A 13,630-nucleotide genomic window follows, 5' to 3' on the forward strand; every position below is an offset into this window, starting at 1 on the left:
TCCTGATTTGACCCCTAATCAGCTGTGGGTGACAAATAGTTGGACAAAAATCCCCACATCGGGACAATGGCCCTCATTCAGAGCCGTACGCTCTGAGCAGAGCGCACGCTCTGAATGAGGGCCGGTCTCCATGAAAATGGAGCGTCCTCCTGGATGCTCGTATAGCTGTGGGCAGGCTATACGAGCGTGCATTTTGATGGCCGCGATGGTCGTGACCATCGCGACCATCGAAACTGCGAGCCGGAGCCTGCGGTTGAGACTCTATCAGAGCCAAAATCACTCCCACTGACATCACTAGTGATGTCAGTGGGCCGGCTTCTGATGGGAGGCGTTCCCGTGGGAACGCCCCCGTCAGGGAGGCACGCCCCCGGCACGCCTACCAAAGGGGGCGTGCTGTCAATCAACATCGACAGCACGCCCCCTTTGATCAGACACAACGAGCGAAGGACTTTCCTTCGCTCATCGCGTCTGGCGCATGCGCACGACGGAGCTCCCTCCGTCGTGCGCATGCTCAGTCCAGAACATCGACCCACTTGCGAGCGGACAGCCGCTCGCGAGTGGGTCTGAATCAGGCCCAATGTCCGTTCCAGTCTGTCTGAACACATCACTGGTCCTCGGTTTATCAAGCTGCCTCGCCCGAGCCCTGCGACTGACACTTGCGCAGAGCATTCGGCGCTTTATAAGTTGATAAACGGATTCCAGGGAAAGTCTGACGCTCTCACACAGCTGAGCCAGGTCACTAAGGTTCCTCATTTTAATGAATACCACTTGCTGACTAAAGCAAGAATGTTTGTAAGATACTTATCACTCACACAACTGTCGTCCATATGGCGTGCAGATGTCTCTTGCTTGCCACAAAAGCCAACGACGATAACATGAGTTCAGGTTAAAAGGGATCTGACACCCGCATAGAAAAATACACAGAGGGCCAATTACGAAAGTGCCAAAATCATAGGCCAGTGGTGCAAATGACATTTTGAGACATTTTACGCTTAACTTTGATCACTTAAACGTACCCGTTTATACGTGGAAACCCACTGGATCTGTGACCCAAGATGGCGGTGCCTGCAGGGTGCAAAATCTAGCATCTACGAGTGGAAGGAGACGGACAGATCGGGGGCTTATAGCTAAATGCAGTCTAAGGGGGAGATGTATCACACCTTCTATAGAAGACAGTTGGAGAAGTTACCCATAGCAACCAATCAGATTATAGGTACTATTTAAAGGAATTTACTTGATAACTGCTACTAAAAGCTGATTGGTTGGTATGGGTAACTTCTCCACGGATTGATACAGATGTGTTCTCATACACTGTGGCAGAGACAGGGACAATAGAAAACATGCTCAAGGGGTGTGAGAGCACAATACAAAAATAAAGTAACTGGGGGATGTACACGATAGAAGGGGGGAAGGGCGCAATGCAGCATATAACAGTTTTTTTGAAAAGGGGCAGCAATACACAGATCGGGGGGATATTCAAATGGGGGATATGCACAAAACAGGGAATACAGATGGGGAGGAATATTGCCTACTTTTGAAAAAGCATTTAAGGGAGTAAGTGACAGCAGCACCTATGAGCGTAGCCGTAAAGTGGGCGTGTACTGCTACATCTGAGGGACGTGTACTGCTACATCTGAGGGGCGTGTACTGCTACATCTGAGGGGCGTGTCTTATACCTGACTTACATCCAAATGTAAAACGAGCCCCAAAGCAGTTAGTAAGATCTACATGTTGATGAAAACACACTGATACTTCTCAGACCATGCATGTAGCCATAGGGATGTATGAAGCTCTGGGAAGTGATAAAGTGGAGAGTGATAAAGTACCAACCAATCAGCTCCTAACTGTCACTTTACAGGCTGTGTATGAAAAATGACAGTTAGGAGCTGATTGGTTGGCCGTTTATCACTCTCCACTTTATCACTTTCCAGAGCTTAATACTTTTGCCCCATTGTGCCTTATAGCCAATGCAGGGAAATTATACTAATGATCCCATGTGAATGTATATAACTTGCTCTTCTTTTATGTAACAGCTTCATAATGGGTGTAAGGTGCAAACAAGGAGATTACTGGACTCTTCAGGGAGTCTGGGAGATTGCTTCTATTTCAGGGAGTCTCCCTGACAATCAGGGAGTGCCTTGCCTCCAGCTTGACCCCTTCCACCCGCTACAAAATGATTACATACACCTGTGTTGAGCTAATTAAGATGAGACGAGAGCTGCATAAACTTAAGGATATATAAGAGTCCTTAGTTTTTTAAATTAGTTGGAATTTGGTCAATTGTTGCTAGGCAGAGTAGTTTGGGGGCTTTATTTGGTTGGTTGGTTTCTGACCATGTGTGAGCTCATGGGAGTGGCGATATGTGGGCTTTATAAGGCTTTATAAGGCTGGTGTATGCCCAGCAACTTCCTTTCTGGATGCTGTTTGTCCGTCCCTCCCTCCCCTATGCTCTTTATTGTGTTGTGTTCTTACTAACACTATGTTATATTATCATGTTGGGCGAGAAGGTGCTACTACAAACCAGCGGCCACGTAAGGTGTTAGAAAAAAACGCTGTGGAGCACATTTCCTTTGAAGGGTCATAGTATCTCTGCGGGAGGACTTTGGGTGTCCATCTCTGCGGACAAGCTCATACTATGCAGTATTATAGGGGGTTGTGAGTCTTCACAGCTCAGCTTACAATGGCCACAGGTGGGGCGTATCAGTCGCTCCCAAATATATTCGCTAAGTAACATATGGCTGGAGCTGAGTGTTTGTAGCATCCTTCTTTTCCTCCCAAAAGTTAATTAAAATCTCACGCTCATACCTGCAATAAATGCAAGTTATGACCATTTAACCAAAGCAGTCTGTGTCCGTGTCTTTATTTTAGTATAAGTTAGTTGTAAGTTGTTATATTGTCTTTAATTGCAATAAAGTTATGGACGCCTTATAGGTGAGACAGGTGTTTCACCACAGATGGATGCAATCATCAATTAAGAGAGAAATCCAGGAGCAGAGCTTTTTGTACCAGCTGGAAGGGGTCATGTTGGAGGGTCTGGGAGTGTTGGCAAGTATGTGAGGAGGGCATTTAGGGGGTTTGATTGGCCTGGCCAGGTTTTGCACAGAGCTGTCTTGAAGGCCATTCAGAGCATAATGCATGCCGACCTGGGCCTGGGGAGCCTATTTTTCCATATTCGCTCCCCCTGATGTCAAAAGCTGGCTATGCCACTGAGCACTGCCACTGGTGTAATGGGGACACCAGCTTTTCTGTTACCACCATATCTACAGCAGCTTTACAGCGCTGGGCTCTCCTAGCGGGAGACGCAACCACCGGGCCCTACAGAGACTAAATAAGCCTCTCTGTAAAAGACGTACCAGGAAGTTCTAAAAAGGCAACATTTGGGTTACAAATGTTCAGGTTCTACTAAATAATCTATGTCCTGCTCCCCACAACACACAGCAGTATACAGTATGGGAACTGTCACTGCTACCTCGGTGGCTGACACGGCGACTTGTGTTACAGCACCAGCAAGCTGACCCTCACTACATAAAGGGGTCTATTTACTAAGCTTTGTTAGGAGATAAAGTGAACTGTGATAAGGTACCAGCCAATCAGCTCCTAATTGCCATTTTTCAAACACAGCCTGTGACATGGCAGTTAGGAGCTGATTGGCTGGTACCTTATCACCGTTCACTTTATCTCCTAACAAAGCTTAGTAAATAGTCCCCAAAGCCTTTAAAAGCAATATCAGAAAGACTGGTCTCTCTCTACGGGGTCTAAAATCAGAACTCTTAGGGGTAGATATACTAAGCCTTGGAGAAAGATAAAGTGGAGAGAGATAAAGTACCAACCAATCAGCTCCTGTCGTTTTTCAAACACAGGGGGCTATTCATGTAGCAGTGCAAAGCCCTTTATCAGTGATAACAGGACTTTTCACTGCTTTCTCCAATCCATAGAAGGGGTTACCGTGGAGATTTCTCCAGCGGTGCCCCCGATTAGTATACACATCGCTTACTAATGTATGGGGAGAGAGATTCATAGAAGCACGGAAGCCCAGCTTTACGCTTTCCTTCTAAACATTTTTTTGGCCATCTCAGGACGGCGGTGACAGACTCCTGAGAGGAAAAAAGCAGGGAAGGCAGCAATCCCTTTGTACTCTCCGCACTCCTTCTGTAATGCTGGCCAATCAGGGGAGCCCCCAGGGAGAGTGGCAGTCAAAAATAACAGCACTGCCTGCTCCCTGTGTGACAGGGAATCATGTTATCACCCCTGCTCCTCCCCAGCCACCTCTCATCCCCACTGCTGTCACCCACTCTGCAACCGCAGCCCTGCCTATGGTAGTCCCGGCATATGCAACATCTTCCTGCTTCCTCCCTTCTCTGCATCTGAACCAGATCCACATACATTGGGGATGTCCCTGTTGTCATCCCACCCGGCAGCTGTCTTATCTAGAGCCGGGGACTGAGCTCCGACCCTCTGCTGCTGCTGCTGTACCCAGGCGTCCTCACACTGCCTCCTCCTGCCCCTTCCCTACACATGGCCCGTCGCTTGTGGAAGGATGTACTGGATCCTCAAAAGTCTCGCACATTCAGCCCTGTCATCTGTGATCAGGCTCTCTTCCCTTCAGTGTTTGGCTAGTGGGGGCATGTGGTAGTCACACTGTGGGAGGGGCTGTTGCTGCAGAGGAAAAGAGCAATCGTTGACCACGGCACTTTTGTAAGTCTGGGCATTAGAGTCAAGTCTCGGCTCCCACCAATAATATGGCTGCCTCCAGTCAAGGCGACATAATTGTGCCGTTTGTGCGTTAACATTGCATACATCTAAACCAGGGATGCGGAACCTCAGGCCCGAGGGCCGTATAAGGCCCGTGGAATCATTTGGTCTGGCCCTCTGAGTTTTTTTCTGCTAGCCTCATCTGGATATCAGGGTGCCCAGAATAACGCTCTGCAGCCAGAATCTATGCAGCAGTGCCGCCTGGAGCATCCACAGGACGCTTCAGACGGTCACACCGCTGCCCTTACAGCTCCCTGAAGCATCCTCAGGATGCTCCGGGCATTGCTGTAATCACCGGCGATTGTGGCCCCCACCCCGTGCAACGTCACACGGGTTAGGGGCGTGGCCTGCACCGGACCCGTGAATAATGTTATATATATCAAAATGGCCCTCGGCAGAAAAAAGGTTCCCCACCCCTGCTCTAAACAAACAGTAACAGCGCTTCGCAGGAGGACAGTGATTTTGTTTCTCTTCACAGAGGGGGGTGAGTGTTTGTGAATTACGTGGTAAAATGGTAAAATATTGCAACAATATGATGCGAAGTTATATGACAAGTATCGATGACAAAGAAGTATTCTTTATGAATAGACCCCACAGCATACCTCCCCGTTTTCCTGGGACTGTCCCGCTGTCCCACCCGCCGGCCGCAGCGTCCCGCGGTGGGGGGGCAGTTGGGGAGAGCACAAACCGCTGCTCTACATAGCAGAGCAGCGGGTGTGGAGGAGAACAGATGCCGTGCGCATGCGCACGGCATCTGTTCTCTTGTGTACAGCCCCAAAGTGATGAAAACGGGGGAAGCTGCAAGGCTCCGCCCCATTTTCCATAGATGCCCCTTTTTACTCAAGCCACGCCCCCTTTTCAACCACGCGCGTGCCTCCGGCGTGCGACCTGTCCCTCCTTAATAAGTTTAAATGTTGGAAGGTATGCCACAGCCTGCAAAAGTGACAGTTAGGACCTGATTGGTTGGTCTTTTATCTCCCTCCACTATATCTCATTCCAAAGGGTTTATTTACTAAAAGTCGATTTTGTGTTGCAGGGTCTAAATCACACATTTACTAACAGGTGTTATTTTTTTTTTTAAACAATGTAAAAAAAAAAAAAAAAAAATCATCTGTAAGTAAACGTGTGATTTAGACCCTGCAACACAAAATCAACCAAAAATCAACCCAACATCTACCAAAATCGACCATTAGTAAATACACCCCCAAGGCTTAGTACATCTATCCCATAGTGATATTAAACATATGCAAGAAAATGGCACACATGGAATCGGGCTTGGAGGAGCTGTGGCAAATATCATTCTGTGCAGCGGCACAGTGGCACAGTGGTTAGCATTGATGTTTCACAGTCATGAGTTTGATTGCTGACCAAGGCGCTATCTCTGTGGAGTTAAGGAGCCTGCTTCAAGAGGTGGACGCAGTTGCAGCGTGACTGGCGTGCTGCTGGCGCTTGGGGCCGGCGACCGGTAGCGTTATAGAAATGGTAGTGTCAGCCCCACTTGCATGCCAAAGCCAATGCAGCTAAATGGGCCCCCGGCTGCGTCCTCGGATGCTGCAGCGGATCACAGAAGCCAGCAGTGGGTGTCTTTTTACACAAGCTAAATGGGCCCCCGGCTGCGTCCTCGGATGCTGCAGCGGATCACAGAAGCCAGCAGTGGGTGTCTTTTTACACAAGACGCCTCCTGCGGCTTTTGCATAAGTTATCACAGCCGCTAGGTACAAAGACACAATGGGAGATGTATCAAGCTTTGGAGAGAGAGAAAGTGGAGCAGTTGCCCAAATCAACCAATCAGCTTCTAGCTGTCACGTCAAAGATAAATGACAGTTACAAACTGATTGGTTGCTTTTGGGTAACTTCTCCACTATATCTCTCTCCACGGCTTGAAACATCTCCCCTACAGTGCGGTGCTTTTTGACTCTTTCTCAGGAATCAGACCCACAGGTAAGAAGAGGTCATACAGAAGGCTTCCAGCCATGTAGAATGTTTAGCCCACACGTGGTTTTAAATAACTCACCCGACAACATTACGTGCTGTATTGCTTATATGCATACAATGCTTGTGTATATACAAGCAATAGGTCATGTGTTAAGGCCCCCATACATCAGAGATTGATTGCAGCAATCGTGCAAATTTGCAATCGATTGTGTATAAAAATCTTTCCCTTTTTCAACCGATTGTGGCAATTCTGCAATCGATTGAAAAAGGGAAAGATTTTTATACACAATCGATTGCAAATTGCACGATTGCTGCAATCAATCTCTGATGTATGGGGGCCTTTACTCATTCTCTCTCTCTCTCTCTGCAGTTGTCTGGGACGCCTGTATCTCTATATCCTGAGGTAAGAACTCTCCTGCAGAAACTGCCCATCCTAGGATTCACAAAGCTGTGCCGTCTCCCAGGCTGGGGGGCTCATTCACCCACTAATTGCTGATGTTGGTAAATACTATATCACACAGTGCATACAATGACAGGAGGGGGGAGCAGGGAAAGGCACCTTTACCTGTGTATTGTATACAAATTCTAGATTTAATCTCTGCCCACATGAACACCAGCAAATTGTCTCTGGAAACTGCGAATTTGGATGCTAAATAAAATGCATATTTGCTAATGATTTAGAACTATGGGGAAAAAACCCCAGAACAATATGCAAAGTTTTGTATATTAAGAAAAAAAAAAGTTTGGAGAAAAACAAAATAAAGCAAACACGTGCGCACTTTGCCCCTACCAAATACGTAGCTGTGCGGAGAGTGTGTGAACTCATTGTAAAGATATTTATGGACGCATTAGTCATTGGCAAGTTCAGCTTGTGTGTCTGAACTTTGACCTCAGGAATGATCTTGGCTGCTCCTTTGATAATGCTGTACTATGCTTTGTGCATTAATACTCTCTCTCTCTCTCTCTCTCTCTCTCTCTGTATATATATATATATATATATATATATATACACACACACCTTAATCATGCACCCCAAAAGCTCACACTCACCTAGCCTATCTAACGACACCCAATCTATAACATTTACTGGGAAAATGTATGTATTATACAGTCACAGAGGCAGAGAGAAAATGAAAAAGGTGTACTAAAATCATGAAAATATTTGTTCAGATGCGTCAACATTCACCTAGATTTTCTGCGCCATATGATGCAAAATGCTTGCAACACGTTAGACGATCCGCTGCATTTTTTCCAATATTTTAAGTCTTTTTTGCACTGTAGTCCTATACAAAGTCACCTGCAGTGTACCAGGCACACTAAATTAGTACTTTTGTCACAAAAGTTTGGTATGATGTCGCAGATTAAGCATAATGATGCGAGGCGCGAGGCAAGGGCGCGATCGCTCAAAGTAGCAGCAGTACATGTAATGCCAGCGTCAGTATTCAGTGTACCTTTGTATTGTACTTTTGTCACATTAGTGATACGAATAAGAAGCCTATTTTGAGAAGCAGTCGCTGCCGGAGCGCTTGGCGTGACTGTTGCAAAGTTTGTGGAGCGCTAAACTGGACTATTTGGCACGACTTGAGCAAAGCTGTATGTGGACACATCTGTACGTCGCCCCTTAAACAGGGCAGCCCTGGGCACTTGTCTGGTTAGCCTACATCAGGGTTATTTAACATGCTGCCCTCCAGCTACTGTGGAACTACACATCCCAGCATGCCCTGACACAGCTTTAGCAAACCCTAATAGCAAAACTATGGCAGGGCATGCTGAGATGAGCGTTTGCAAGCCTGCTGTTTACGGTATAAGTTCATCTGTATTACATAAATATAGGCATGACATCTATTTTCATTTTTTAAGCAAAAACAATATTGCAAATTAGTAGACACATGTCAGTATCAGCGCAGTGACACATACGGTTCAATTTCCAGCAAAACATATTTGAAACGTGGATGGGCAGATTGGCACAACAAAAAAGTGCCAGGTAGTGAAAGTTACCCTGCACTGTGCTGGGGCAGATAGTGTCTGGTATCTAAGATCCCATTAATAGCTGAATGTGATTTATGGGAAAGCAGCCTGACAGTGTGAAATGGCGCATTTTCAGCATATATGGTACTTGCTGAAATATTTTTAATACAACTTGCTCAACAGTTTTCAAATGACACCATACATATGTAACCTGGTAGCAGGGAATTTCTAAAACGAGAGGCATGCCGGCGCGCGCCACACATTTAAAGCAGAAACAACGAAGGTACGTTTAAAAAAATAAATAAATGCATTTTTATCACCATTGCAGCAACTTTTACGTACAACACTTAGAAATCTTTAGACTTCATTTTGTCTGCCGACTACGTTATTTTTCCACAAATGAGTCTTTTTTTTATTTTCGTTCTTACATTATATAGAAAATTGCAGGCAGGCTTATGGACAGCGTAACATACAGAGAGAAGAGTCTTACCTGTTCCAGGTGGCGTTGGACCCCGCCTGCTTATGTTGCGTCCCCCGTTCATCTGAGGATGCCTGTTCTCTCTTACCCAGGTCACTGAGGCTAGGCGAACTCATGAATTTCGACCTGCGGAGAGTCCTCATGGTCAAAGTGAGTCTGAGCATTGGCTAATGACAGATTATCCTGGAAGCTCCCACGCCTTGCATTGAAAAAAAAAAAAGAGGCAAGCCAAGTCGTCTTAACACAGCCCAACTGAGGCAGGACCTTTACTCTGAGCAAAGCACCACCCAGCCGTCATAAAACTGCAGCGTACCTTCAGTCCCAGAGCATCCTGCGGAAGCAAAGCTGCATTTTCCTCGCCGTATTAGCACATGCGACTGCTTCCAACCCAGGGTGGTATTTTTTTAATTCTTTTTATATTTTTTATTTATTTTTTAGCTATAGTTCGGTCGTTCTAGCTGATCTGAACTCTTCTCAAGTTTCCAGTAAAGTTTCAGTCTTCTGTCACAGTGGAGTTCCTGACTTTTTAAAAAAAAATTATTATTTTTTTTTTTTAAAGAGACAGCGGAAGCTCAGTTGTAAAGCAAAAAAAAAAAACGAAGAGGAAGAACCAGAAAAAGAAAAAAATAGTTTCACAGGGGATGGAGCCCAGATGTCGCAACACTTACAAAGTGCACAAATCTCAGCTTCTTCATGCGGAATCAAAATCAGCTGCCGTCAGACGAGCATGAAAACGAGAAAGAAAGAAGGAGAGAGAAGAAACAAGGCGTCAGGACAAAGACAGCAGGGGGAGTCTGGGGAGAAATAGCACTGGATTGGCTACAATGCATTAAGTCACCCCATGTCCAAGACAAGCTCATCTCACCCTGCAATTTGCATCTCTATGGTGAATGGGCTGGGGGTGGGGGGTACGGTGGGAAATCACACAGCAGGCTGAACTTGTTTAACCTCTTTTATTTCAAGAGTCAGTCATTTCCCTCAAAGTAAACTCTAAAAAAGCTGCTATTATCAAGCTAGGATTGTTTTAGGTGTTGTAGACAATTAAATACAATTCCTCTTTGCAATTGAGTTAATTAGAACTTAATTAGTTGTTTTGATTATATTTACTTTGGTGCTGGTCTGCATGATTTTTCTGAATAGAGTGCAGTAACGTCATGCTGCCTATAGGTGTCAGCCTGTCAACTTCTATCTGTAGAGAAGGCACATACTACAGCTAGAGGTTTTCCTATAGGGGAGGGGAACATACAGTAGTGACCTACAGGACTTGAAAAAGCGAAACCTATATTTTACAAACAAGCAAATAATAACACAGGAATAATAACACTAATAAACTATGAGAAAAAATAAAAAAAACAACAACAGTACAGTAACCCATAAAAGTGACAACGTATATAAAATAACATCGGCATAAAGGCATAAAATGTATATTCTAGTGCTAGGAGTTTTTCACCTTTTACATGGCTTTTAGGTCTTGACTTGTACACACCCTCCTGCAATTTTTACGGTTCGGTGTCATAATGCACTTTTTAGTTGTGGAATTTCAGAGTTGCACAAGTTTATTATTTTTGCTGCCCCCGGATAGAATATAGCTCAGTACTAAACGGGGCATGAAGGGTTAACTCGCCTACTCTATAGTCACAACTCTGGCACTTGCCAGTGCAGATGTCCTGACTCTGGTTTCACAGCCATAACTAAAGACAATGCAAAGGGAAGAGGGAGGGGGGGGGGGGGGGGGGGGGGGGGGGGGGGTTGCAAAAACACAGACTGAAGTACTGATAAATTATACCCTAATACTGATCAGCTGTCATACACATAGGATATTATACATATATATCCTATCAAAGGGGTTCCCACTCCACTAAAACTGAATGGCCACAGAGAAAGCCCTCCTTACCTGCCCATAAAACAGGGCCAGATTAGCAATAGGGTGGATGGAGCTACTACAACTCCAGGACTCCGCATTAAAATAGGCCCATCATCATGGTAGGCTGATGGTGACCAGCTGCCTACAGTATCTGGCCACACAGTCGGTCATAAATCATAAGTGTTAAATTAGTTCTGCTAGTTTTCTCACAAAATTCTGCATTTGTTTTTATATCTGTTTAAGTATTTAGAGAGACAATATAAATGATAGTGTACGGGTGTACACGCCCACGTGGCTCTGGCCACATCCACACAGCTCCTCCTGTTCTCAGTATTGGCCCTTGAACAATTTCAGTCCCAGGCCATACATTGCCTACTCTCCCGGGAATCGCTGGAGGCTCCAGATGTTTTGGGTAACCCCCGACTATCCCGGAAGAGTAGGCATATCTCCCGCATCCTGACCACTTCCTAGTGAAGTGGGCAGGATGGGGAGATTTTACCTGAAATTATTGGGTCCGTAGGGAAGGGGCAGGGCTAAATGGGGCAAATTGCGTCATTTAATCCTGCCCCCTCCTCACGGACCCGCGAATCATGGGGGTTTTCTGTAAAGAGGGTGGGGCCTAATGCCATCTATCATCTGGCCCGCCCCCCAAAGATGAGAACAGCAGGTTCTCTCTTGCTGCTCCCGGAAAGCTGCCCAGGAATGTAGGTAAGTATGCGCCAGGCCCATGTGGCCATTAATCTTGGCCAGCACAAGGCACTGTATCGTATTAACACATCCATGTGTTCTATAAATGACTACCTGTCACCAAGTACATTACATGCATACACCTATAAATAACTTTGCGTGGTTGGAATACTACTCACAAGGTACAGTGCATGCACTCATCTATAAATGACTAGGGGTGATTAGTATACCTGTCACCAGGTACAGTACATGCACACATCTATAAATGACTAGGGGTGATTAGTATACCTGTCACTAGGTACAGTACATGCACACATCTATAAATGACTAGGGGTGATTAGTATACCTGTCACCACGTACAGTACATGCACACATCTATAAATGACTAGGGGTGATTAGTATACCTGTCACCACGTACAGTACATCCACACATCTATAAATGACATGGGGTGATTAGTATACTTGTCACCAGGTACAGTACATGCACACATCTATAAATGACATGGGGTGATTAGTATACCTGTCACCAGGTACAGTACATGCACACATCTATAAATGACTAGGGGTGATTAGTATACTTGTCACCAGGTAGAGTACATGCACTCATCTATAAATGACTAGGGGTGATTAGTATACCTGTCACTAGGTACAGTACATGCACACATCTATAATTGGCTATGGGTGACTAGTATACCTGTCACCAGGTACAGTACATCCACACATCTATAAATGACATGGGGTGATTAGTATGCCTGTCACTAGGTACAGTACATGCACACATCTATAAATGACTATGGGTGATTAGTATGCCTGTCACCAGGTACAGTACATCCACACATCTATAAATGACATGGGGTGATAAGTATACCTGTCACCAAGTACAGTACATGCACACATCTATAAATGACTATGGGTGATTAGTATACCTGTCACCAGGTACAGTACATGCACACATCTATAAATGACTAGGGGTGATTAGATTACCAGTCACCAGGTACAGTACATGCACACATCTATAAATGACTATGGGTTGTTAGAATACCTATCACCAGGTACAGTACATGCACACATTTATAAATGACTAGGGGTGATTAGTATACCTGTCACCAGGTACAGTACATGCACACATTAATAAATGACTAGGGGTGATTAGATTGCCTGTCACCAGGTACAGTACATGCACACATCTATAAATGACTAGGGGTAATTAGTATACCTGTCACCAAGTACAGTACATGCACACATTAATAAATGACTAGGGGTGATTAGATTACCAGTCACCAGGTACAGTACATGCACACATCTATAAATGACTAAGGGTTGTTAGAATGCCTATCACCAGGTACAGTACATGCACACATTAATAAATGACTAGGGGTGATTAGATTACCTGTCACCAGGTACAGTACATGTACACATCTATAAATGACTATGGGTGATTAGTATACCTGTCACCAGGTACAGTACATGCACACATCTATAAATGACTATGGGTGGCTAGAATACCTGTCACCATGTACAGTACATCCACACATCTATAAATGACTAGGGGTGATTAGTATACCTGTCACCAGGTACAGTACATGCACACATCTATAAATGAATAGGGGTGATTAGTATACCTGTCACCTGGTACAGTACATGCACACATCTATAAATGACTATGGGTGATTAGATTACCTGTCACCAGGTACAGTACATGCACACATTAATAAATGACTAGGGGTGATTAGATTACCTGTCACCAGGTACAGTACATGCACACATTAATAAATGACTAGGGGTGATTAGATTACCTGTCACCAGGTACAGTACATGTACACATCTATAAATGACTATGGGTGATTAGTATACCTGTCACCAGGTACAGTACATGCACACATCTATAAATGACTATGGGTGGCTAGAATACCTGTCACCATGTACAGTACATCCACACATCTATA

General features: G+C 45.1%; 1 protein-coding gene across 7 annotated transcripts in view; it reads right to left on the reverse strand.

Moving 5' to 3' along the window:
• The window catches only part of PRR5 (proline rich 5), a 161,199-nt gene that overhangs the window by 73,837 nt on the left and 73,732 nt on the right, over positions 1-13,630 (reverse strand). The window contains exons 3-4 of one of the 7 annotated variants that reach the window (XM_088478306.1): positions 9,802-9,844; positions 9,146-9,655 (exon numbers count right to left, since the gene is read on the reverse strand). In XM_088478306.1, the coding sequence (XP_088334432.1) occupies positions 9,146-9,297 (152 nt within the window). In that variant the 5' untranslated portion in view covers positions 9,298-9,655; positions 9,802-9,844. Of the gene's footprint in view, positions 1-9,145; positions 9,983-13,630 lie in introns of those variants that run through there. The other 6 variants (XM_088478305.1, XM_088478308.1, XM_088478307.1 and 3 more) reach the window with 6 other exon arrangements.

Source organism: Taudactylus pleione, unplaced genomic scaffold, assembly GCF_031769625.1.
Source record: "Taudactylus pleione unplaced genomic scaffold, aTauple2 ptg000212l, whole genome shotgun sequence".
Classification (NCBI taxonomy): domain Eukaryota; kingdom Metazoa; phylum Chordata; class Amphibia; order Anura; family Myobatrachidae; genus Taudactylus; species Taudactylus pleione.